Raw genomic sequence first — 22,868 nt, forward strand, 5'->3', positions numbered from 1 at the left:
CCTCACAACTCCCACCCAATTTCCACTGGTGGGAAAGTTTCAAATGGGGTCATAGTTGCAAGATTTAAAACTGATGAGGAATATAGTCATAAGAGTTATACAGCAGGGAAACAGGCCCTTCGGCCCAACTGGTCCATGCCGACCAAGATTCCCAGCTAAACTAGACCCATTTGCCTGTGTTTGGCCCATATCCCTCTAAACCCTTCCGATCCATGAACCTGTCCAAGTACCTCTTAAATGTTGTTAATGTACCTGCCTCAACCACTTCCCCTGGCAGCTCGTCCCATATACTGACCACTAGTTCTTGATTCCCTAGTCCTGGGAAAAAGAACATCTTCTCACAGAGTGTGGTGAACCTCGGAGGGCTGTCGAGGAGGTGGATAAACTTTTGAAAGATCATAGAACTGAGGGCTTTGGGAAAGTGTACAGGAGAAGCCCGAGGCAGCTCAGCCATGATCATATTGCACTGTGGGCAGGTTTGAGGGCTGAGTGGCTACTCTGCTGCTATTCACTTGTCAGATCGGCAGATCTGCAGATATTACATTTGATTTCCTCATTAAGTCATTAATACATTTTATGAATGGCCAGGGTCCTCACGTGGTACCCCAGTGGTAGCCAACTAGTTACTGCCACAGTTAAAACAAAATATTCCTACTCTGTTTATTGTCAGCCAACTAGTCTTCCATCCATATCAGAACCTACCCCAATCGCATCGTATCATAGAATAGTACAGCACAAAAACAGGCCCTTCAGCCCACCTCGCCCACGCCAACCATGGAGTCTATCAACACTAACCCCATTTGCCCGCATCCCTCTCCAAGTACCTGTTCAAATGCCTGCTAAACAGTGTAATTATACTTGTCTCTGCCACCTCCTCTGGCAGCTCATTCCAGATAACCACCATCCTGTGTGTGAAAAACACACTCCTCAGCTCTCCTTCAAACTTCTTCCCTCTCATCTAAACCTATGCTATCTAGTTCCAGACTCCCCTCTCTCTCTGACTCCACTGTCCATCCTCTCTATGCCCTCCATTATCTTATAAACCTCTAAGGTCACCCTTCAGGCTCCTATGTTCCAGTGGGAATAAACACAGGCTATTCAATCTCTCTTTATAACTACAGCCCTCCGTTCCAGGAAACATCCTGGTGAATCTCTTCTGCACTCTCTCTGTTGCTACCACATCCTTCCTGTGGTCTGTTGATCAGAACTGTGCACAATACTCCAAGTATGGTCCGACCAATGTAGAACTGCAACATGACGCCCCAACTCTTTTCCTCAGTACCTCAGCCTGTAAAGGCAAGCATCCCAAATGCCTTCTTCACTACCCTATCCACCTGTGTCACCATGTTCAGTAAGCTGTGGACACCAACACTAAGGTCTCTGCCGTTCACTCTATATGCCCGATCAGAACTTGACTTCCCAGTGTGCATTACCTCACACTTGTCTGGATTAAATTCCATTTCCCACCACTCTGCCCAACATTCCAGCTGATCTATGTCCCACCGTATCCTGAGACAACTTTCTTCACCATCTACGACTCCCCCAATTTTTGTGTTGTCTACAATCTTACTAATCAGACCCCCTACATTCTCATCCAAGTCACTCATATGTACAGGTCCTCCCCGGGTTACAAACGCCCGACTGATGCACAGCCCGTATGTATGAGAAAACATTTGGGAGACTGGCAGGATGGATTTGCCGGCTGCTGCAGGGCTTCAGGTATCTTCTGCCACCTGGGAACTCAGTTCGCGACCACATTTACGACTTGTTTGGGTGTTGAACAGTTCTCAGGAAGGAACCCTGCCGTAGCCTGGGGAGGACCCGTATCACAAACAACAAAGGTCCCAGCACTGACCCCTGTGGTGAACCACTGGTTACAGACTTCCAGTCAGATAAACCCCACCCCTCCACCACTCCCCTCAGCCTCCTATCCTGTGCTTTACTTTTCTACACTAATCTTTATCTGGGACCTGATCTTCTTAACATTCAAGTTCACCACATACACTGGTTCGTCCTCATCTAATCTGTTACTTACATCCTCAAAAAAAACTCCAGTAGACTTGTCAAGAATGACTTCCCTGTCACAAATCCACATCAACCTCATCCAATCCAGTCACCGTCTTCCAAGTGCTGTTACGTTTGGAGACAGATTTCTAGCATTTGCCCCACCACTGACGTCAGACTGACCCGTCTATAATTTTATTTCCACTCTATGTCCTTACATAAATGCTGGGGTTACATTAGCCACCCTCCAATCCATTAGAACTGTTACAGAGTCTATGAAGTTTTGGAAAATGACCACAATGCATCTATTATTTCTAGGACCAGTTCCTAAGTAGTCCTGATGTTTGTCATTAGGCCTTGGGGATTTATTGCCATCAATCCCATTATCCCCCAATACATCCCCCACAAACACTGATTTCATTCAGCTCCTCCCTCTCACTGAAACCCGTGTTCTCCACCGTTTGTGGAGGTTCTGTGTACCCTCCTTTGTGAAGACAGAACCAAACCATGTGTCTGTCACTTCTTTCTTCCACTTGAAGTTCCCCTGTTTCCTACTGTAAGTGACTTACAGTTGCATCACTAGCCTTCTTGCCAAAAAGAATCAAAAGGGGATTGATGGGCCTGTGAAAGAGCAAATTGCAGGGTTGTAAGGAAATAAGGTGAGCAGGAATGGGACCAATGGGATCACTTTCCTGGGGGCAGGCGTGGACTTGATATGGGCCAAATGCCCTCCTTCTGTGTGGTGCAAGAACAAGCTGAGCCACCTCCTCTCCAGTGCTCACCTCTTACAGCATAGCATCCCCGGCATTCACGCAGCCCCCAACACCCTGACCCTGCACCAGCCCTGCTAGAAATTACCAACATTTCTCTATTCACTAACTACTACCAAACCTCCAATGACAGAGTCGCTTGGTCCAACACTGTGAGGAAAGAGTGTTGATTCCTTTCTCTGTGCGATGTGATTATAAGCAGAGCCAGCATGCAAGGGGTCAGGGCAGGGGTAAGGGGAGGGCTTCACCTCAACCCCCCTCCAAAGACCTTCCACACCACCAGCTGGACCCAGGTGATTAAATTAAGGCCACTGTGGTAATGGGGGGGGGGGGGTGGTAATAGGGTTGGGAGAAAGAGATTCTCCCTCCAACATGAAGAGTCATCTCCACTACTGGACTTAATTCCTTGCATCTTCCTCTTTTTCCAAAGTAGCTCAAATTTCTCCCATATTTTCCCAATATCATCCTCTCCACATCAGGGAATATTACTGCCATTCTCCACACCCCAGCCAGTTTCTGTGGTCTGATGACTGCTATTCAACACAATCTGCCAACACCCATCAGACTGGTGCCCAGGAAAATTTCAGTAACGTCAACAGCAGCCACATACTTACTTGGAAATCTCCCTTCCCTTCCCCATTTGTTCTCAGTCAGATACATTTACATGCAGCAATAAAATTAAAAGAGAAAACACCAAAAGCAAGCAGCAACTCAGAGTAACTATGAAACGTTAACATCCCTGGTCAATGAACTTTCCTTCAGAACAACTCTTGCTGAGTTTTGACCAGAGTTTGTAGATCAGAAAACAGTAACTGCATGATTTCAAAGTTCTCATCTTTCCCTACTTCCAACATCCTCCAGAAAACAAACACCAGCCCAGCCCAACCCCCCTTCAACCTGACCCCCTGCTTGTTCCCTGCACTGGTTTCACCTCAACATTGGTGTCCAAGCCTTTTGCCTCCAAACCGCTCTGCCTCCTTTACCCACCCTTTGAAATATTCCTTGAAACCTACCTCTATGGCCCAATATACTGCATCTCCTCATGAGTCTAGGCACCTTGGGAGACATTACTACATTAAAAGGCACTGTACAAAATATTTCCCACATTACACTTGTGCCTGCAGGACTAATGCAAGCCCTATCCAAACTTTAACTGGGCCTCAGCTTATCCAACTTTGATTGGAACATTGCCCAATCTGCAAATAGATTAGCTCACTTATACAGACAGAAAAGAAATCCCTGCACCTCTGAGGGAAGGTGATTGCAGCCTCAGGATTCTGAACAGGGATCAAAACTGTGGTTTTGGGTTCCACCACAGAGTTTTCCTCAATCCCAGCAAAACAACAGATGGACAACCTGATGACACAACACATACTGAGATTTTAAAATGCTAACTCTTCAAACTTCCTGAAGTTATTTAAGGCTTGGAGGGTGCAAAGATTTACCAGAACAAAACCCACTGATGAGGGACCAGTCACATGGAAAACTGGGATTGTTCCCCTTCCAGCAGAGATGGTTAAAGGCGAATTTAATCGAGGGATTCATACTATTACACAGTTTTCATAAGAGTAGGAGGTGCAAAGGACTACAGATTCCACTGATGAGGATCGGTAACCAAAAGAAAATTTTGAAGAAATAAAAAGGCAGGAGGAAAGAAGAACTTTTTCAGGCAGCAAATGGTCACTATCATCTCGTGTCTGGTGCAAGCAGATTCAATAATAGCTTTTAAAATAGAATGAAGTCCTTTGCAGTCAAAGGGGAAAGGGGCAAAGGACAAACTGGATGCTCATTCAAATACCCACACAGGCATAACAAATCCAATGTGGTCTTTCGAAGATGATCAATAAGAGGATGATATCAAACAATGAATCTTGATGTAAACAAAATATGTGGCATCATTCAAGACTAACGTGTGGACATTACTGAACGTTAACCTTCATCAGTACAGAACTACAAAGTGAAAAGTAAAACTTACTGCACCATCCCTACTAATTCTGACGTTAACCCAAGGCCAAGGTTTTCTCAAAGATGTACTGCAGGTCATGAATTTTGTCAACAAAATGGATTCTACTTCCTGCGTAATCACATTCACAGATGCTGCCTGACCTGCTGAACATTTCCAGAAGTTGTTCTGCTTTTGTTTCAGATTTCCAACACCTGCACTTATTTCCCTTTCCAATAATGGAAACCTACGGTGCGTGACATCATTCTCAAAAGCTGTGACAATTGTGAGGAACAACCTTATCTCCTGGTGCTCTGTCAAACTCAATCATCAGCACTGTTTGGCAAAGGCTAAAATGGAAGGGCCAGGATCAGGAACGTCTCCACAGGCTGACCAACACCAGAAATCTGGGAATCACTCGGCAGCCAGAGTCCAGGAAGGCAAGATCCTGTCCTAAGCAAGAATGGATCCAATCCTCAGCTGTGTGAGACCAAGCTCCACCAACTCTGGAGAAGTGTTGAACAGGGAGTTCAGTCAGTCAGGGTCACACATCAAACTTTCAGATCAAGTATCTGTCTGTATGTATGTGGTTCATCGGTCTTCTTACACCAGAAGAACTGATGGACAGACCAGTCACTAACAAACTGACAGAGACTTCAACGTCACACAAAAACGTCAGTGAAAAGTGAGGGACCAATGTCCTTGTGGGCAGGTTTGCTTGAGCTGTCGGGGAGGGTTGGCAGAAGGATGGGAACCAAAGTGACAGGTCAGAAGATGGAGCAGTTGGTGCAAGGTGCAACGTGCAGAGAGACTGTGAAGAAGGATAGACAATGGATAGGGAATAAACACAGTCAGTTGGATGGGTTGTAATGTGTTTACTTTAATACAGGAAGTATTATGAATAAGGGTGATCAACTTAGAGCACGGATCAGTACATGGAATTACGATGTCATCGCCATTACAGAGACTTGGCTGTCACAAGGGCAGGATTGGCTGCTCGATTGTCCGGGGTTTAGATGTTTCAAGAGGGACAGGGGCAGAGGTAAAAGAGGGGGGAGTGGCATTGCTAATCAGAGACAGTGTCACAGCTGCAGAAAGGGAGGATGTTGTGGAGGGATCATCTACTGAGTCAGTGTGGGTGGAAGTCAGAAACAGAAAGGGCATGATCACTCTATTGGGGGTATTCTATAGGCCCCCAGATAGGAACCAGGACTCTGAAGAGCAGATCGGGAGGCAGATTTTGGAAAGGTGCAAAAATAACAGGGTTGTTGTCATGGGTGACTTCAACTTCCGTAATATTGATTGGCACCTCCTTAGTGCAAAAGGTTTAGATGGGGCAGAATTTGTTAGGTGTGTCCAGGAAGGGTTCCTGACACAGTATGTAGACAGCCCGACTAGAGGAGAGGCCATACTGGATCTAGTACTAGGCAATGAACCTGGTGAGGTGACGGATCTCTCAGTGGGCGAGCATTTCGGAGATAGTGACCACAACTCCCTGTCCTTTCACATAGCCGTGGACAGGGATAGGAGCAGACGATATGGGAAAGTTTTTAATTGGGGGAGGGCTAATTACGCTCATATTAGGCAGGAACTTGGGAGCGTAAATTGGGAACAGATGTTCTCAGGGAAATGCACAGTAGAAATGTTGAGGCTGTTTAAGGAACACTTACATGAGGTTCTGGATAGGTTTGTCCCACTGAGACAAGGAAAGGATGGTAGGGTGAAAGAACTGTGGTTGACAAGAGAGGTGAAACATTTAGTCAAGAGGAAGAAGGAAGCAAAGATAAGACAGTGCTCTTGAAAATTATAAGGTAGCCGGGAAGGAGCTTAAGAAGGGACTTAGGAGAGCTAGAAGGGGACATGAGAAGGCCTTGGCAAGTAGAATTAAGGAAAACCCCAAGGCGTTCTACAGGAGGATGACTAGAGCGAGGGTAGGACTGCTCAGGGATAAAGGGGGAAACGTGTGCCTGGAGGCAGAGGAGGTCCTCACTGAATACCTTATTTCAGTGTTCACTAGGAAGAGGGACTTTGACGAATGTGACATCAGCGTAGAACAGGCTGATGTGCTGGATCATGTCGAGGTTAAGAAACAGACAGTTTGGAACTTCTGAAAAAGATTAGGATAGGTAAGTTCCCAAGGCCAGAAGGGATATACCCTAGTTTGCTGCGAAAAATGAAGGAAGAGATTGTTGGGGCATTCACAATGATCTTTGCGTCCTCCCTGGCCACAGGAGTGGTACCAGAGGATGAGAGGATGGCAGATGTTGTTCTGTTGTTCAAAAAAGGTAAAAAGTAATAACGGGAATTATAGACCCGTGAGTCTTGCATCTGTGGTGGGCAAACTATTGGAGAAGATTCTTAGGGACAGGATTTATGAGCATTTGGAGGAGCATAGTCATATTAGGGATAGTCAGCGTGGCTTTGTGAGGGAGAGGTCATGCTCATGAGCCTAATTGAATTTTTCAAGGTAACAAAAATATATGAAGGTAGAGCGGTGGATGTGGTGTATATGGACTTCAGTAAGGCATTTGACAAGGCTCCCCATATAGGCTCATCCAGAAAGTCATGAGGAATGGGATCCATGGAATCTTGGCTGTGTGGATTCATAAATGGCTTGCCCACAGAAGACAGAGGGTGGTAGTAGATAGAGCACATTCTGCCTGGAGGTCGGTGACCAATGGTTTTCCACAGGGATCTGCTCTGGGACCCCTGCTCTTTGTGATTTTTATAAATGACTTGGATGAGGATGTGGAAGGGTGGATCAGTAATTTTGCAGATGACAACGTTGGTGGTGTTGCGGATAGTGTAGAAGGTTGTCGTAGGTTAAAATGGGATATAGACAGGATGCAGAGCTGGGCTGAGAAGTGGCAGATGGAGTTCAGTACAGAAAAGTGTGAAGTGATACACTTTGGAAGATTGAACTTGAAGGCGCAGTATAAGGTGAATGGTAAGATTCTTAGCAATGTGGAGGAACAGAGGGATCTTGGGGTCCACGTCCATAGATCCCTCAAGCTGTTGCACAAGTTGATAGGGTGGTTAAGAAGGCGTATGGTGTGCTGGCCTTCATTAGTCCGGGGATTCAGTTCAAGAGCCATGAGGTAATGTTGCAGCTCTATAGAGCTCTGGTTAGACCACACTTGGAGTATTGTGTTCAGTTCTGGTCACCTCATTATAGGAAGGATGTGGAAACTCTGTAAAGGGTTCAGAGCAGATTTACCAGGATCCTGCCTGGATTAGAGAACATGTCTTAAGAGGAAAGGTTGAGTGAGCTAGGGCTTTTCTCTTTGGAGCAACACAGGATGAGAGGAGACTTGATAGATGTGTATAAGATTATGAGAGGCATAGACAGAGTGGATAGCAGCACCTTTTCCCCAGGGTGGCAATGGCCAATACCAGAGGTCGTCCATTTAAGGTGAGTGGAGGAAAGTTTCAGGGAGGTGTCAGAGATAGGTTTTTACACAGAGAGTGGTGAGTGCCTGGATCGCACTGTGGGGGTTGTGGGAGAGGCTGATTTAAAAACGTTTTAAAAAAACTGTGAGATAGGCACATGGATCTAAGAAAAATGGATGGATATGGGATGCCTAGGATGGAAGGGTTAGATCGATTGTGGAGTAGGTTTACATATGTTGGCACAACATTGTGGGCCAAAGGGCCTGTACTGCACTGTACTGTTCTATGTTCTAAAAAAACAACCAGTAGTAATTAGATTGTAAACTAAATAACACATTATGTAAGGAATCAATAACAGACAGTCCCAAGCCAATCAGGGCTGCTGGTCCATAAAGAGCAATCTGACAAATATTCTCAACATTAGAAACTGCTGTTGGCCCAGACTGAGTGAGACAGATCCCAGAGGCCCGTGCTGAACAAGAAGGTTCTGAGGTACTTCGCTGCTTCACTCATCCCGGGACCAGTCCCGGGTCAACATTAACAGGACAGCAGCAGTTCTGTGAAGTCCCTCTAAAAGTGGGTGAGCTGAGCTAAAACTCAGAATCTAAATGTGCCAGAAATGGATCAGGACCATCAAGTTCCTTTATCAGAAGCAGGGATCCAACAATATTGGACACGATCTCCTTGAGGTACTGAAAACTAGAAACTTCAGTGTGCTGGCTACTAAATTCTGGCTGTTGGACAGGGACAAGTCACACCCCGGTCAAACATCCCACCCGTGCCAACCGTTCTGGTTCACGTCATGCTACAAACAATAGAACGTGAAGAGTGTCCACCTCCCACCCAGCATCACAAGGACAACTGCAAACTCACTGCCGTTTCTTGGTATCAGCACATCTTGCCCCCATACCAAGGTCTCTCCCAATGACACATCCCCAACCCTTCAACACCACTCTTGTTAACTTCCAACTGCAGCACCACAGCTCAGAAAAGGTTTCCTGCACTGGGGAGGTTGCAGTCCAGATTCACTAGTCTTGAAGGGTTACATTGTGTGGCTACCTCAGATCAACTGGAATTACAGTTACAACTGGAATTACAGTACCATTTTAGAAAACGGAGATGTGACGGAACCAAGACATTAGGAATGACAAAGTGCTTCAAATGGATACAGCAAGGGCAGAGCTGGGAAGATGGGGGTGGGGCATTTGACCTGGGTGTATGAAGGGGACAAATAAAGATGTGCAGATATGGAAAGGCAGATCAAGGGCTAAACAGATTCATGTTGTGTGGCCCCAGGAATAGCCCCCTGTGAGGACCAAGACACATCCCGACGTCATCGGCAACTGCCCGGGAATCTTGTGCTGCTCTTGTGTTTTAGATGGATCCAGTGCAACATCTGTATGACTGATGTAATGGGAACTGTGATCGCAGGCAACATCTGCCACCGTTAATTATAAGGCCGCTTATTGCTGCCGACAACCTGAGCTCGCCCGTGGGGAGGGGCAGCATCCGGAACAGGGGTTGGTGGTCCGTGGGGAGACGGAGGGGGCTGGGACTTTGGGGAGGGGAACCATCAGTGATAAGGTTTTTTTAGTTCGATCCATGGCTGCCTCTCATCATCCAACCACGCGAACCACAAATGGAGGGCAGCTGTTCCCGAGCCCTGCTGCAGCGCGCCCTCTGGCACCAGCCCAGCCGGGGGAGGGGGAACCGCGCATCTCCACCCGACCATCGGACAACCAGCTCACTCCCCGACTGCCGAGCCCACCCTACGTGCAGCCTGACGGAGCCGGCTGTGCCCCGGTCCCGCTCCCACACACAATGCCACACATCCATCCAGCTCGCAGCACGCAGCCTGCGAAACTTTCTCCTGCAGCCCATTCCGCCGAGAGGGAAAGGGAGACAATTATTTCCAGCGAAGATGCACTGGGAAATATGGCGGCTCCAAATCTCCTTAAACCCCTGTCAGGGGTAACGTGAGAGACAACTGCGAGGGGAAGGCAGCCTCGAACTGCTCGCAGGGAGTGGGGAGCAGATCCCGGGGAGGAGCGGGGCGGGTTCAGCGCTCCGGCACAAAATGTACACATTGTATCACACAGACTGTAACCTCGTCTCCCACAGGCTGTAACATTCTATCTCACAGACTGTAACATTGTATCACAACGAAGGCAACATTGCTTCACACAGACTGCAACACTGTATCAGACGGACTGCAACACTTCACATTTATAAAACCTGCTCGGTGCAGCAACACATGGAAGCGGGAGGTGACCACTCGCAGTGGGATCGCCCACCTTCACGCTGACATCCTGCATCGATTTTTCACAGACCAACAAATACTTCAGGCGGACGCGCGGGTGAAGGCGGAGGAGCGCGGGAGCCGGCGGCCCGGCGCGCCACACGAACACTCACACTGGGCTGCGGGCGCAGGCAGCCGGTCCCTCAGCATTCCTGGGCGGGCAGTGGAGGGTGGGCGTGGGCCCGGCCCCCAGCCCCCGCCGGCAACACTCGCTCCAGCCCCTCTCCGGCCGGAAAAGCGTCATCATTCCGGGACTCCGCACTCCGGCGGTGAAAGGTCACCTTCCCCAGTCCTCAATGGTGGGGTGGCCGTAGGGGGGTCGTGGTCCCGGTCTGGGTTCCCCCCCAACCCCGGGGGGCTCCCGGCCGGGGCGTCCCGCTCCCCCCACCCCGGGGGGCTCCCGTTCCCCCCCCCCCATCCCCCGGGGGGCTCCCGGCCGGGGTGTCCCACTGCCCCCCCCAGAGGGCTCCCGGCCGGGGCGTCCCCCCCCCACCCCGGGGGGCTCCCGTTCCCCCCCCCATCCCCTGGGGGGCGTCCCGCTCCTGCCCACCTCCCCCGGGGGGGTCCCGGCCGGGGCGTCCTCCCCCACCCCGGGGTCTCCCGTCCGCCCCCCGCCATCCCCCGGGGGGCGTCCCGCTCCTGCCCACCTCCCCCGGGGGGCGTCCCGCTCCTCCCCGGAGGGGGGTCCTGGCCGGGGCGTCCCGCTCCCTCCCCCGGGGGCTTCTGCTCCCCCCGGGGACTCCCAGCCGGGGTTTCCCCGCTTCCCCCGAGGCCCGGGCCCGACCCAAGTGCTCCCTCAGTCCACGGTCTGGGATGTGCTGAGCTCGGATGGACATCAGGAGTGACCGCAGGAGGTTCTCTTCCCGCGGAGATCATTGGACTTGATGCAAACGGCTCCATTGTCAGTGCCCGAGGGGCGGTGTGTCTGAGACCTGAGCTCGCTCCATCTGAAAGTACAATCGTAAGAAAAAGATCAATAACTACTTACATAAATTATAACTCGTGTTCGAATATGGTGAAAGGTGGATGCTGTTGCTGCAGTACGTGAATATTAAGGTCCTAACACACGTTAGTGGAACTCATTACTGCCGTACAATATGACAATTTTTTTTAAAATCCTGCGCTGCAATACTGCATTTGGTGTTCAGTTATGTGTTGTCTGTATCAACATATTGCAATTTAAATGAGTGAACTATGGTGTGATATTTTATTCCCAGTGGTAGGTCGGAGATTGTCTTCACAGAGGTAGTGGGCGAGACTTCACTCTCTGCAATGACATCAAGTGTCCAGTATATATGACAGCCTATATTTTTCTTGATAGCCGAAAGTGATAATTAAAAATTTTGAACGGTTTCAATGTATTATCATTGTTTCTTTAACATAATCATCAAGCTTTTGTAGACATTAAAACTGAGCATGCACAGTATCTGATCTTCAACAGGTCAACCAAGAGCACTTTAATTACATCACATGCTATCAAATATGTCAGGCAAAATTAATGGTAACCAAGAAATAGCGTTAATGTTAATCTATTTGTGTGGGCACATTTAAACACTGCCCTCACCAACCTTAGGAAATCCCAAATCCCTCACAGACAAGAAAGTGCTTTGTTTAAAATGTGGTTTGTTGTCGTCACATTGGAAGTGCAGCAGACAATTTGCCCACAGCAGAGTCCCGAAGTAGCAATGTAGGAAGATAATAATCAGATCTGTTCTTAGTGATCTTGGTTGAGGTTTAGAAATATTGGTCAGGACATCAGTAAGAACTTCCTGCTCTTCTTCAGCTGGTGCCACTCGTGAGCAGAAAGTCTTAGTTCAATGTTACATCGAGTGGAGGGAACATCTGACAGTGACCTCCCTCTGTACTAAACTGGCTGTTCAGTGAGATAATGTGCTCAAGTCTGTGGAGTTGGACTTGAACCACAGCTAAACAGAGAGAGAGAGAAAAGTGCATCTCTCTGAAATACTTCCCTTTCCTCTCAAAATTCACTGTCATTTGATGAGACAAAAAAATCCAGGAATGGCAGGATCCCTGCTTCAGGGACTGGGATGTACAAAGCAAATAGCACAAGGCAAAGCAGTGAGCTTTCGGGAGAGGCAGTGTAATTGGATGGACTTGGTGAAAGACAATGACTTTTGTAAATGCAACATTTTAAAAATGGCCAAAGTAGCAATCAAGTGCGGTGTGTTAAATCGAAACAACTGAGAAGTAGATAAACTAAAAGGACTTGTTGAAGCAAGTGTCCAAAATTGGATGAACCTTCACTCGGATTTCACAATTAATGCTGAGTGATGAATCTTACTCCAATGTTTATAAGTTAAAGAGCATTGCTTTCAATTTAAAACTAATTACTCATGTCTTATATCTATAAATTTTTGTGTCAATTCATTTCCAATCTTTAATTTTAAAGTAAAGGTTTGGTTTACCTGTTGTTGAGTTCAAAAGGACACAGTTTCTATTAGACTTTTCTAAAAGACAATACAAGTGGGTTGCACTCCGTCGGAGAGCCATTGTTGTATTTCTCGTGATTGAAATGTGGTTTTGAAAGGACATTGCCAAACCCTAATGGGGGGGTTTTACTTTCTGTCGTGTAAAAGTGAGGAGCTTGTGGAAGAAAACTTCCTCTGGTGTTCGGACGTATCTCAAGGAAAATGCGGCATGAAGAGTAGAGTGCATGTTCTGACTGCCAAGGAGATGAAGATTCACTGACCTAACTAAATAATTGGATGAAGATGGAAGTGGGTGCTGATAGACAATCACTTCCACCCAAGGTCATCAGTGCAGGAGTTCCTCAGAGCCGTGTCCTCGGCTCGACCATCTTCAGCCGTATCGTCCCTCCACCATCAGGCCAGGTGACTGGACGTTGTTCAATTCCATTCTCTGCATCTCCACAAACAAAGCAGCCAATACCTGTCTGCACCAAGACTTAGAAAATATTTAGGCAGTAGGTGGATAAACGGCAAATAACATTCACATCACGAATGAGTAACGCGAGAATGAGCAAGATGGTGCCGGAGCATGGCGACACATTGCAAGCTGCTCTCTACAGATCTACTCATTACCTTTACTATAATACCAGGAGTAACACAATTCCGACCAGAGAGAGTCCAGATCCTGGACATTTCCTTTTCCAAGTCACCCATTGAACACAAACTCAACGTAAATAGTCTGGCTACAAGAGCAGGTCAGAGACGAGGTGTCCCGTGGTGAATGACTTACTTCCTGACACCCCAAACCTTCCCACCAGCTACGAAAAGGTGCATGATATAATGCTCTCCACTCCTCCAGGTGAGTGCAGCTTCAAAAAGACTCCAGAAATTTATGACCATCGAGCTCACAGCCTGACTGGCAGCCCAACCCAATGCATTCACTCTCCCCGCCACAGTGCATCATGTCTGCAATGTGTAACACCTTCAAAATGACACTCCAAAACTTTGATCCAGAAACCCTGAAACCTGCAACATTCAAACTGAAAGGGCCAAAGTTCAGGCAAACACCAGCACCCACAGGTTCCCCTCTTGGTCACACACCTCATGACTTGGAAGCAGATTGCCATTCTTTCATCACTGCTGGATCGGATTCCTGGAACTCCCTCCCTCAGCACCAGGGGGAACACCTTCACCAGAAGGACTGTGGCAAATCAAGAACATCAAGTCGTACAACACGGAAACAGGCCCTTCAGCCCAACGTCCATGCTGACTGTGTTGCCCAGCGAGCTGGTCCCATCTGCCCACATTTGGCCCATAGCCCTCTAAACTCCCTCCATCCATGGACTTATCTAGATGTCGTTTAAATGTTGCTAATGTGCCCACCTCAACCACTATTCCCAGCAGCTCATTCCAAATACGCACCATCCTTTGCATGAAGAAGCTGCCCCTGAAGTCCCTTTTAAATCTTTCGCCTCTGATCTTAAACCTCTGCCCTCTTGTTTTTAGCACCCCCTCCCTGGGGAAAAAGACTGTGTGCTTTCACCCTGTCTATGCCCCTCATGATCTTATATACCTCTATCAGGTCACCCCTCAATCTCCTATGTTCCAGGAAATAAAGTCCTAGTCTACATGACCTCTCCTTGTTACTCAGGCCCCCAAGTCCAGGTAACATCCTGGTAAATCTTTTCTGCACTCTTTCCAGTTTAATAATATCTTTCCTGTAACAAAGTGACCAAAACCGTAAACAATACTCCAACATCTTATATAACTGCAACATAACTTCCCAACTCCTATACTCAATACCTTGAATGATGAAGGCCAGCATGCCAGACACCTTCTTCACTACCCTATCTACCTGTGATGCCGCTTTCAGCGAACTATGCACTTGCACTCCTAGGTCCCTTTGTTCCCTCACACTCCCCAGGGCCCTACCATTCACTGTGCAAGTCCTACCCTGGTTCTCCCAAAATGCAACACCTCACATTTATCTGGATTGAAAGCCATTTGCTAATCCTCAGTCCACAGACCCAGCTCATCAAAATCCCCCTGTAATTTTTCATAACCTTCTACACTGTCTGCACCAACTATCATCCACAAACTTACTAACCAGGCCTTGTACATTTACATGCAAATAGTTTATATAAATTACAAACAATCAAGGTCCCGCCACCAACCCCTGTGGCACACCACTAGACACTGGCCTCCAGTCCAAAAAACAACCTCGGCCATCACGATCTGCTTCCTACCACTGAGCCAATTATGCATCCAATCCACTATCTTGCCCTGGATCCCATGCGATCCCACCTTCCAGCCCACCACATCATGAGGGACCTTGTCAAAGGCCTTGCTAAAGTCCATGTAGACAACATCCACCACCCTCCCCATATCCACCCTCTTGGCTCCTCTTTGAAAGACTGAAAGATATTTGTCAGACACGACTTCCCACACATAAAGCCGTGCTGACTGTCCTGAATCGGACCCTGTCTCCAAATGTTGGTAGATCCTGTCCCCCAGAATGCCCTCCAGCAATTTTCCCACCATTGATGTCAGACTCACTGGCCTGTAGTTTCCTGGCTTGTTTTTTTGTTACCCTTTATAAACAATGGCACCACATCAGCCACTCTCCAGTCCTCCAGAACCTCATCTGTGGCCAGAGGTGAAGCAAAAATCTCCACAAGGGCCTCCACAATTTCTTCTCCACCTTCCCACAAGGTCTGAGAATGCATCAGGTCAGGCCCCAGGGATTTATCCACCTCAATGCACTTTGAGGCCTCCAGTACCTAGAACATAGAACACCACAGCGCAGTACAGGCCATTCAGCTCAAAATGTTGTGCCGATATTTTATCCTGCTCTAATATCTATTTAACCCCTCCCTCCCAAATGTTAACCTTCCCTTCTATTTCTCTATCATTCATGTGGCTATCTAAGAGTCTCTTAAATGTCCCTAATGTATCTGCCCCCACAACTTCTGCTGGCAGTGCGTTCCACACACCTACCACTCTCTCTGTAAAAAAAACTTACCCCTGACCTTTGTCCAATCACCTTAAAATTATACCCCCTCGTGTTAGCCATTTTCTTTCATCTTGTACACCTCTATCAAGTCACCTCTCATCCTCCTTCTCTCCAAAGAGAAAAGCCCCAGCTCGCTCAATCTGTCCTCACAAGACATGCTCTCCAATCCAAGCAGCATCCTGGTAAATCTCCTCTGCACCCTCTCTAAAGCTTCCACATCCTTCCTATCATGAGGCGACCAGAACCGAACACAATACTCCAAGTGTGGTCTAACCAGAGTTCAGTAGAGCTGCAACATCACCTCGTGGCTCTTGAACTCAGTACCCCGACTAATGAAGGTCAACCCTCTATACGCCTTCTTAACAAGCCTATCAACCTGCTCAGCAACCTTGAGGGATCTATGGACGTGAACCCCAGGATCCCTCTGTTCCTCCACACTGCTAACCTTGTACTCTGCCTTCAAATTCGATCTTCCAAGGTATATCACTTCACACTTTTCTGGGTTGAACTCCATTTGTCGCTTCTCAGCCCAGCTCTACATCCGATCAATGTCCTGTTGTAACCTACAGCAACTTTCTACACTATCCACAACACCACCAACCTTCGTGTCATCTGCAAACTTTCTAACCCACCCTTTCACATCCTCATCCAAGTCATTTATAAAAATCACACAGAGCAGGGGTCCCAGAGGAGATCCCTGTAGAACACCACTGGTCACCGACCTCCAGGCAGAATATGCTTCATCCGCCACCACCCTCTGTCTTCTGTGGGTGAGCCAATTCTGAATCCACACAGCCAAGCTTCCCTGGATCCCATGCCTCCTCCCTGCTAATTCGTAGGTGGTCCAAGACATGCTGTACAATTGGTCATGGGCAACAAACGGCAGCAACACCTCGATCCCAGAATGAATGAGAAAAGAAAGAAGTGGAGAGAAACTTCCTGAGCATCACTTCAGTGGACAGACATAGTCAGAGGTGCTCATTCTCACAAACATAGATTACTGGCAAACAAGGATGCTCAGTAGTTCCAACATCTTTTTAAGTTAATTAGGATTATATTTTGTCACAGCGCAAGTAAAAAAATACAAGAGGTCGTAATTCGTCCTTACAATCAAAGATGTCAGAGCATAACTACAATGTAACATCATTGTGGTGTAGTTGTGGAATGGACCTGTACAATGAAAGGTGACCTTCACCTGCACACCTTCCCCGCCTGTCAGGTTGAATCATTTTGGAGGATGCACTCTCCGCGATGCCACACAAGAGTCTCCCAGTGAGCCCTTTTTAGTCAGTCATGGCTCCATGGCAGAACTCTAGCTTCTGAAGCTGTACATTGAGGGTCCAAGTCCCACTCCATTGGGCCAAAACTTCTAGGCTGATAGAGATGTTGGGAATACTGCACTGAATGTAAAATTAAAATGACTAATTCTCATTGCAATTAAAAGTTCTTTACCTTCATTACGGCTTTTCCTTAAGGACCTCAGCTCCCTGAGTCCATGTTTTCCATGTGCATAGAATTTTGGGCAGCTCAGGAGGCTTCCTGCAGAGTTCACGCTGATGCCTCCATTTCTCCGTGCCGTGATGAGATGGCTGAGTTTAAAAAGCCAAGTAAGGAGCTTTTTTCAGGTAATGTTATACATTCAGCTGCTTAATAACAATTATACAACTGAAAGAAGTCCGGACGCACAGCTTCAGAGAGTCCTGAGGACAGAAGGAGATTTTCTATAAATACATCCTGTTACGAATTTCATCATTTTTATTTTGGAGATATTGCCTAATTGGCAGAGAAAGGCAGAAAAGTAGAGAATCAGAGGAAATTGTTTACATTAAAAATTTAAGGAGATATATGTTGAAAAATTAGATAAGATATTTTTCACTTTTTTTGGAATTGTTTGACATATTGGAAACTGAATTTAAAAAGCCTTTATTTTTACAAAAGTTTAATTAAAGTATGTTTTTAACCAATTTTAACCAAAGGTAAAATAGAAAAAGAAAATTGAAGAGAAACAGAGTTAGATAATTTAAGTAATGTATCTTTTGCCTGTACAGGACTCTGCAGGTTGTGCAGGGATAGGGAGAATTAACAAGACACCATTCCTCTGGTGAAAGCTCAGGGAATGCAGGAGAGTATTTTTTTAAATCCACATGACTTCAATTGCTGGAAGGCTTTCTCATGGCAGCAAACACTGGGAACTTAAGAATAAAAGTTGCAAGTTCAATGTACTGGATATGTCTCATTTCAAAATAAAAGCAAGGATCATTTGTCAATTTTAGGAACGAGATGGTTTCTGCGTGTCTCCTGTTCTCTGCTTGCTCTTCAGATCCTGCTCAAATCCATGCTTTTAGATTTGTTGCTGCCTTATATGTTCTTCCTTCCCCACGCACGTCCACATGCCATGTGCTTTCTCAGAAATCATGTGTGCCTATAAGTTGATGAACAGTTGGAACTGAATCCTTGCAGTTAAACAGGCCGCCCTAATTCATCAGATTTTATTTTTATGTCATTTGTTGACAGGCTGTAGCTGGCATTACGGGGTGCAGCATTTATTGCCCATCCCCGATTGCACCCAAACAAGGGCTTGCTGAGCCTTTTATAAGGCACTTATCGATCAGCCTTATTGGTGGGTCCAGAGCCACTCCATCAGGAAGGACCGATTAGTTCCTCTCCTGAAGGACACTAGTGAACCAGATGGGTTTGTTTTAGCAACAGTCCAGGAGTTTCACAATGGCCGTTGCTGAGAATAGCTTTTATTCCTGTCCCAGATTTATTAAATTACACAAATTTAAACTCTCCAGCTGTCTTGGTGGGATTCCAACTTATAGCTGCAAATTCGTCGTCCGGGCGGTTGGATAGTAATCTGGTAATTTAACCAATATGCCCAAGTGTTTGATTTGTGAGGTTTAGTCTGTAAAAGATTGTGCACTTGGCTCCCAAACCAGATGAAATAGCAATATGTATTCCATCCCAAACTGAGAAAGTTTTCAAAGAGTTTAGTTTAGTCAGATGTAGTAAAATGGTCAGAGTGTAATGGTTAGCGCGACGCTATTACAGCGCCAGTGATCGGGCTTCGATTCCCGCCGCTGTCTGTAAGGAGTTTGTACGTTCTCCCGTGTGTGCGTGGGTTTCCTCCGGGTGCTCCGGTTTCCTCCCACATTCCAAAGACATACGGGTAGGTCAATTTGGGTTTAAAAAATGGGCGGCGCACACTCGTTGGGCCAGAAGGGCCTGTTACCATGCTGTAAAATAAAATTTAAAAAAAAGATCAAGGCTGTGGAACAGAAAAGCAGATATTAACGTGGTTGCAGTGTTGTATGTGTCAGAACATGCCTATCTCCATCCAGCAAGCGACTGCAGACGGTGCACTCTGGAACAAAGAACAAACTGCTGGAGGAACTCAGTGGCTGGAGCAGCATCTGTGGAGGCAGAGGGATGGTCGATGTTTCAGAACAAGACTGCACACTGGAAGAAGGGAACACTATGGTTATCAGACTGGGGTAAGGTGCGTATGACAGCTAAGAGCTGAACCGTGCCTCGACCTCAGCCAGTTGGGAAGGTTAGCTTATATGAAAAGAAGGAATAATATTGTTAGAGATGGAAGTTTATCAGAAATTTACAAAAGGAGCCATTAAATATGGTAAATAAACCTGATATCCAAAGCTGATTCACTTTGCTGACTTTATCTTGAGGCAGTTAGAGATTGGTTGTTGTTTTAATACTATTCTGAGGCTTCAACTTTGATCAATTAAAACTTACTCCAGTACTTCTGAACTTTTAATTCTGTTAATAATGTTATAAAAGTGTGCATGGTGTGATGTTAGTTGTGAATATTTGTGTCTGATGACAATGCAAGGCAGAGTTAAACATTCTATTTGGCTAAGAAAGGATTGGCTTTGTTTTTGAACTGTGGATATACTCTAGGATGTTAATGTAACGTGTTTCAAATTAGCCATAGTTTGGGCATCTAATAAACATCAGACATCTTTGATGAGGTTATGATGAAACTAATTAAAATATTTACCTGTGAGGCATTTCTAATTCTCCATTTATAGTTTGTGGACTTAACGAGACACTTTTCTGTTTCACTGCTCTCAAGACTCCAATTCAAAGCAGAAATTACTTTATTGCCCTTTGAGGACGTATGGAAATAGGAAAAGATAGTTCATCCCTTCACCCTTATACCATTCAGGGAGATGGCAGGATTTGAATCCTAACTCCATAGTCCTGCCATGTTTCTGTAAAGTTTAAGATTCTTGAGCAGGAATAAGCTGTAAAATTCTCACTGGATCCCCAGCATTGACCGCTCTTGGGAAAGTGGTGTGCACATCACCCAACTCTGTGTGAAGTCATGTTTCCTTCTGCAGGACCAGAGTTCAGTTTAAAACACAATGGTCCAGAAATTGATGTGAGCTCTGAAGAGCTGAAGGGCTATCGATTCTGGTCCTACTGCCACAAACTTCAGCGGCTCCCAGGGAAGAGCAGGATCAAGGTTGGTTCTGGGGGTTCAGGGCAAGGGAGAGCTTGGGGGTGGTGGGGAGGAGGCAGTTGGCTGACCCAGGTATCAATTGCCTCCTGGAGGTTCGGGGGAAGGAGTGGCAGCAGATTGGAGATGAGAAGGATTCAGAGGATAGGGACTTGGGGTGGGGGGGGGGGGGGGGGTCTCTGGGTTTTGACTTACAAATATGACACTTGTTCTCCTCGGCCAAATTGTTGATGATGTGAGAAGCTGGAAACCAAACCCCAACCCCAGCAACACCACGTTAGTCACAGCTTGCTAGCCTGAGAACAATGTGTTCATCTCCACTCTTCACTTTTATCCATGAACCAACACTCCATCACTGACAATGTATTAGCCATGAATCCATCTGCTTTGACCTTGCTGACCAACCTCCTGAAAATCCAAATACACCACATGCACTAGTTAACTACTCTACTGGTCACAGTCTCGAAGGACTCCAGTAGATTAGTCTGACAAGATTTCCTTTCATAAATCCATGCAGATTCTGCTCAGTCCTATTCTGATCAAGGTGTTCCTTGATGACATCTTTCATTTTGGTTCCAGTGTTTTCCCAACCACTGACAGTTGTCTCTCCCTCTCTTTTTTAAATAGCAGGGTGACATTTGCTACCCTGTAATCCAGAGGAACAATTTCAGAATTTATGGAAGTTTGGAAAAGCATCCACTATCAAAAGCCACCTCCTTCAAAACTCTGGGATGCATTTCATCAGCTCATTGGGACCTATCATCTTTCAAGGTCACCAACTTCTCTCGTACTATTGTTTAACTAATGTTAGACCCTTGATTTTCTACAAAATCAGGCAGCTCTTGTGTGTCTTCTATGAAGACAGATGAAAAGTAATTGTTTAATTCTCTGCCACTTCCTTCTTTCCCCTTATAAATTCACCTGTCTCCAACTGTGAGGGGGCCACGTTTGCTCTTGCTCATCCTTTCCTTTTTACATATCTATAAAAACTGTTTTTATGTTTCTTGGAACTCTGTCCTTGTATTCCATCTTGACTTCCTTGATCAGTTTCCTGGTCCTTCTTAGCTCGAGTTCTAAGTTAATCTCCAACTTCTGCTATTTGTGGCGACTTTATCACCCTCTTCCTTGGATCATTTGTGCATTTCTCTCGTTGGTCACGGATGGACCACTTTGTTCATTTGGGTTTGTGTGCCTTAAAGAAACTTAAAGGATTTTTTTTGTAACATACTGTAGTGGCTAGCTACACTACTATAGAATAAAGACACGGAGTCTGTTGCTAGGAGTCAGCAGTCGATTGATCGACAGGGGCATGGTGCGCCTTTTAATCCTGAAAATCTTCCCGCGCTACAGTTTCCGCGCTGACGTCGCGCGCGGGTCATTTGACCTTCCCACACGCGGGCTTTCCTAGCCCAATGATGGAGAAGGAGGGCCCCGTGCCACCTTGGGTCGGGGCCTCCGACGACGTTCACGATCTCAGGAGCCGGTTCGATACCGGTAAGGTGAGTTGCCACAGTACATTATTTCTTTAAATGCTCACTGTTATTTGCACCTGGTTATATCCTTCAATGTGTTCTCCCAATCATCCATCACTAACTCTTCTCTCATACCTTCAGAGTTTCTTTTCCTTAGATTTAAGACCCTAGTTTCACAATGAACCCCATCACTTTCAAACTCAACGTAAAACAAAGCAAGATCCAAAATAGCCTTCCCCTTTTTTTTCCTTGCTGGTTCCTCATCATGTTAATCTAGAAAAGCTACTCGCATACATTCCATGAACTCATCTTCCTTCTTATTACAGCAAATTTGATTTGTTCAGTCGATATGTAGGCTGAAGTCCCCATGATTACTTTACCCCGGATTTACCTTATCAGAGACATCCCCCTCCCCACCCTCCCTGCAGCCTCACAAACTTCCTATGTCTCCTCCCCAGTTCTGAAGAAGGGTCTTCAAACTGAAACAGCAAACAATCTGCTGGAGGAACTCAAGTGGGCAGCATCTGTGGGAGGAAAGGAATTGTTGACATTTTGGGTCAAAACCCTGCATCAGGACTGATGTCCCTTCAACCTGAAATGTTGACTCTGTTTCTCTTCCCACAGATATGACCTGACCTGCTAAACATTTTCGGAATTTTCTGTTTGCAGATCTCACTATACAGTTACTGGTTCCCACGAGCTGGGCACCTCTGGCCAGTAAGGTGTTGCTCTGCCAAAGTCCTCCCGTTTCACGTGAAGCTGAGGGTACACGTCCGACACCTTGACTACAACCAGTGCATCTAGACAAAGAAAAATGAGGGAGAAGTGTAGCAAATCCTCAGGCCTAGAAACTGGAACATTGGAACCAGGACAACTGGCTGGTCTGATGGACTTCAGCAAATAAGCAACGTTCTCCAGCTGCCCACAGTTAACACTGAGTTAAAACAACTTCACGCCGATGTTACCACCCTAACACTGATCAAACACTGATCAGGAGGGAGGACCTCGCCTTCTCCTGACAAGACACTAGCCTGCAGGAACAGGGAGCAGGGAGCAGAATCACTCTGCC

At 46.5% G+C, this 22,868-nt stretch overlaps 2 protein-coding genes across 3 annotated transcripts in view; one reads left to right on the forward strand and one right to left on the reverse strand.

Annotated features, from left to right (window-relative positions):
• tln2b (talin 2b) overlaps positions 1–10,618 on the reverse strand; it is a 246,086-nt gene extending 235,468 nt beyond the window's left edge. The window contains exon 1 of one of the 2 annotated variants that reach the window (XM_052042407.1): positions 10,519–10,618. The gene's annotated coding sequence lies outside the window, so the exon portion shown is untranslated. The other variant, XM_052042408.1, reaches the window with a different exon arrangement.
• LOC127585157 (translation initiation factor IF-2-like) lies at positions 9,709–22,563 on the forward strand. Its single transcript, XM_052042371.1, has 4 exons — positions 9,709–10,082; positions 10,355–11,366; positions 19,189–19,346; positions 22,469–22,563. Exons 1-4 carry the CDS (start codon positions 9,709–9,711, stop codon positions 22,518–22,520), a joined length of 1,596 nt encoding a protein of 531 aa, XP_051898331.1. The 3' UTR covers positions 22,521–22,563.
• The last annotated feature ends 305 nt before the right edge of the window (positions 22,564–22,868 follow it).

The sequence above is a fragment of the Pristis pectinata genome, chromosome 32 (genome assembly GCF_009764475.1).
Source record: "Pristis pectinata isolate sPriPec2 chromosome 32, sPriPec2.1.pri, whole genome shotgun sequence".
Classification (NCBI taxonomy): Eukaryota; Metazoa; Chordata; class Chondrichthyes; order Rhinopristiformes; family Pristidae; genus Pristis; species Pristis pectinata.

Bases quoted from the DNA above. Each gene is read 5' to 3' on its own strand.
- LOC127585157 (XM_052042371.1), top strand. From the start codon at position 9,709: ATGGCTGCCTCTCATCATCCAACCACGCGAACCACAAATGGAGGGCAG. The intron at 10,083-10,354 runs GTGAGAGACAAC...TGCTCGGTGCAG, and splicing joins AAACCCCTGTCAGGGGTAAC to CAACACATGGAAGCGGGAGG. The intron at 19,347-22,468 runs GTGCGTATGACA...TTCTGTTTGCAG, and splicing joins GGTTATCAGACTGGGGTAAG to ATCTCACTATACAGTTACTG.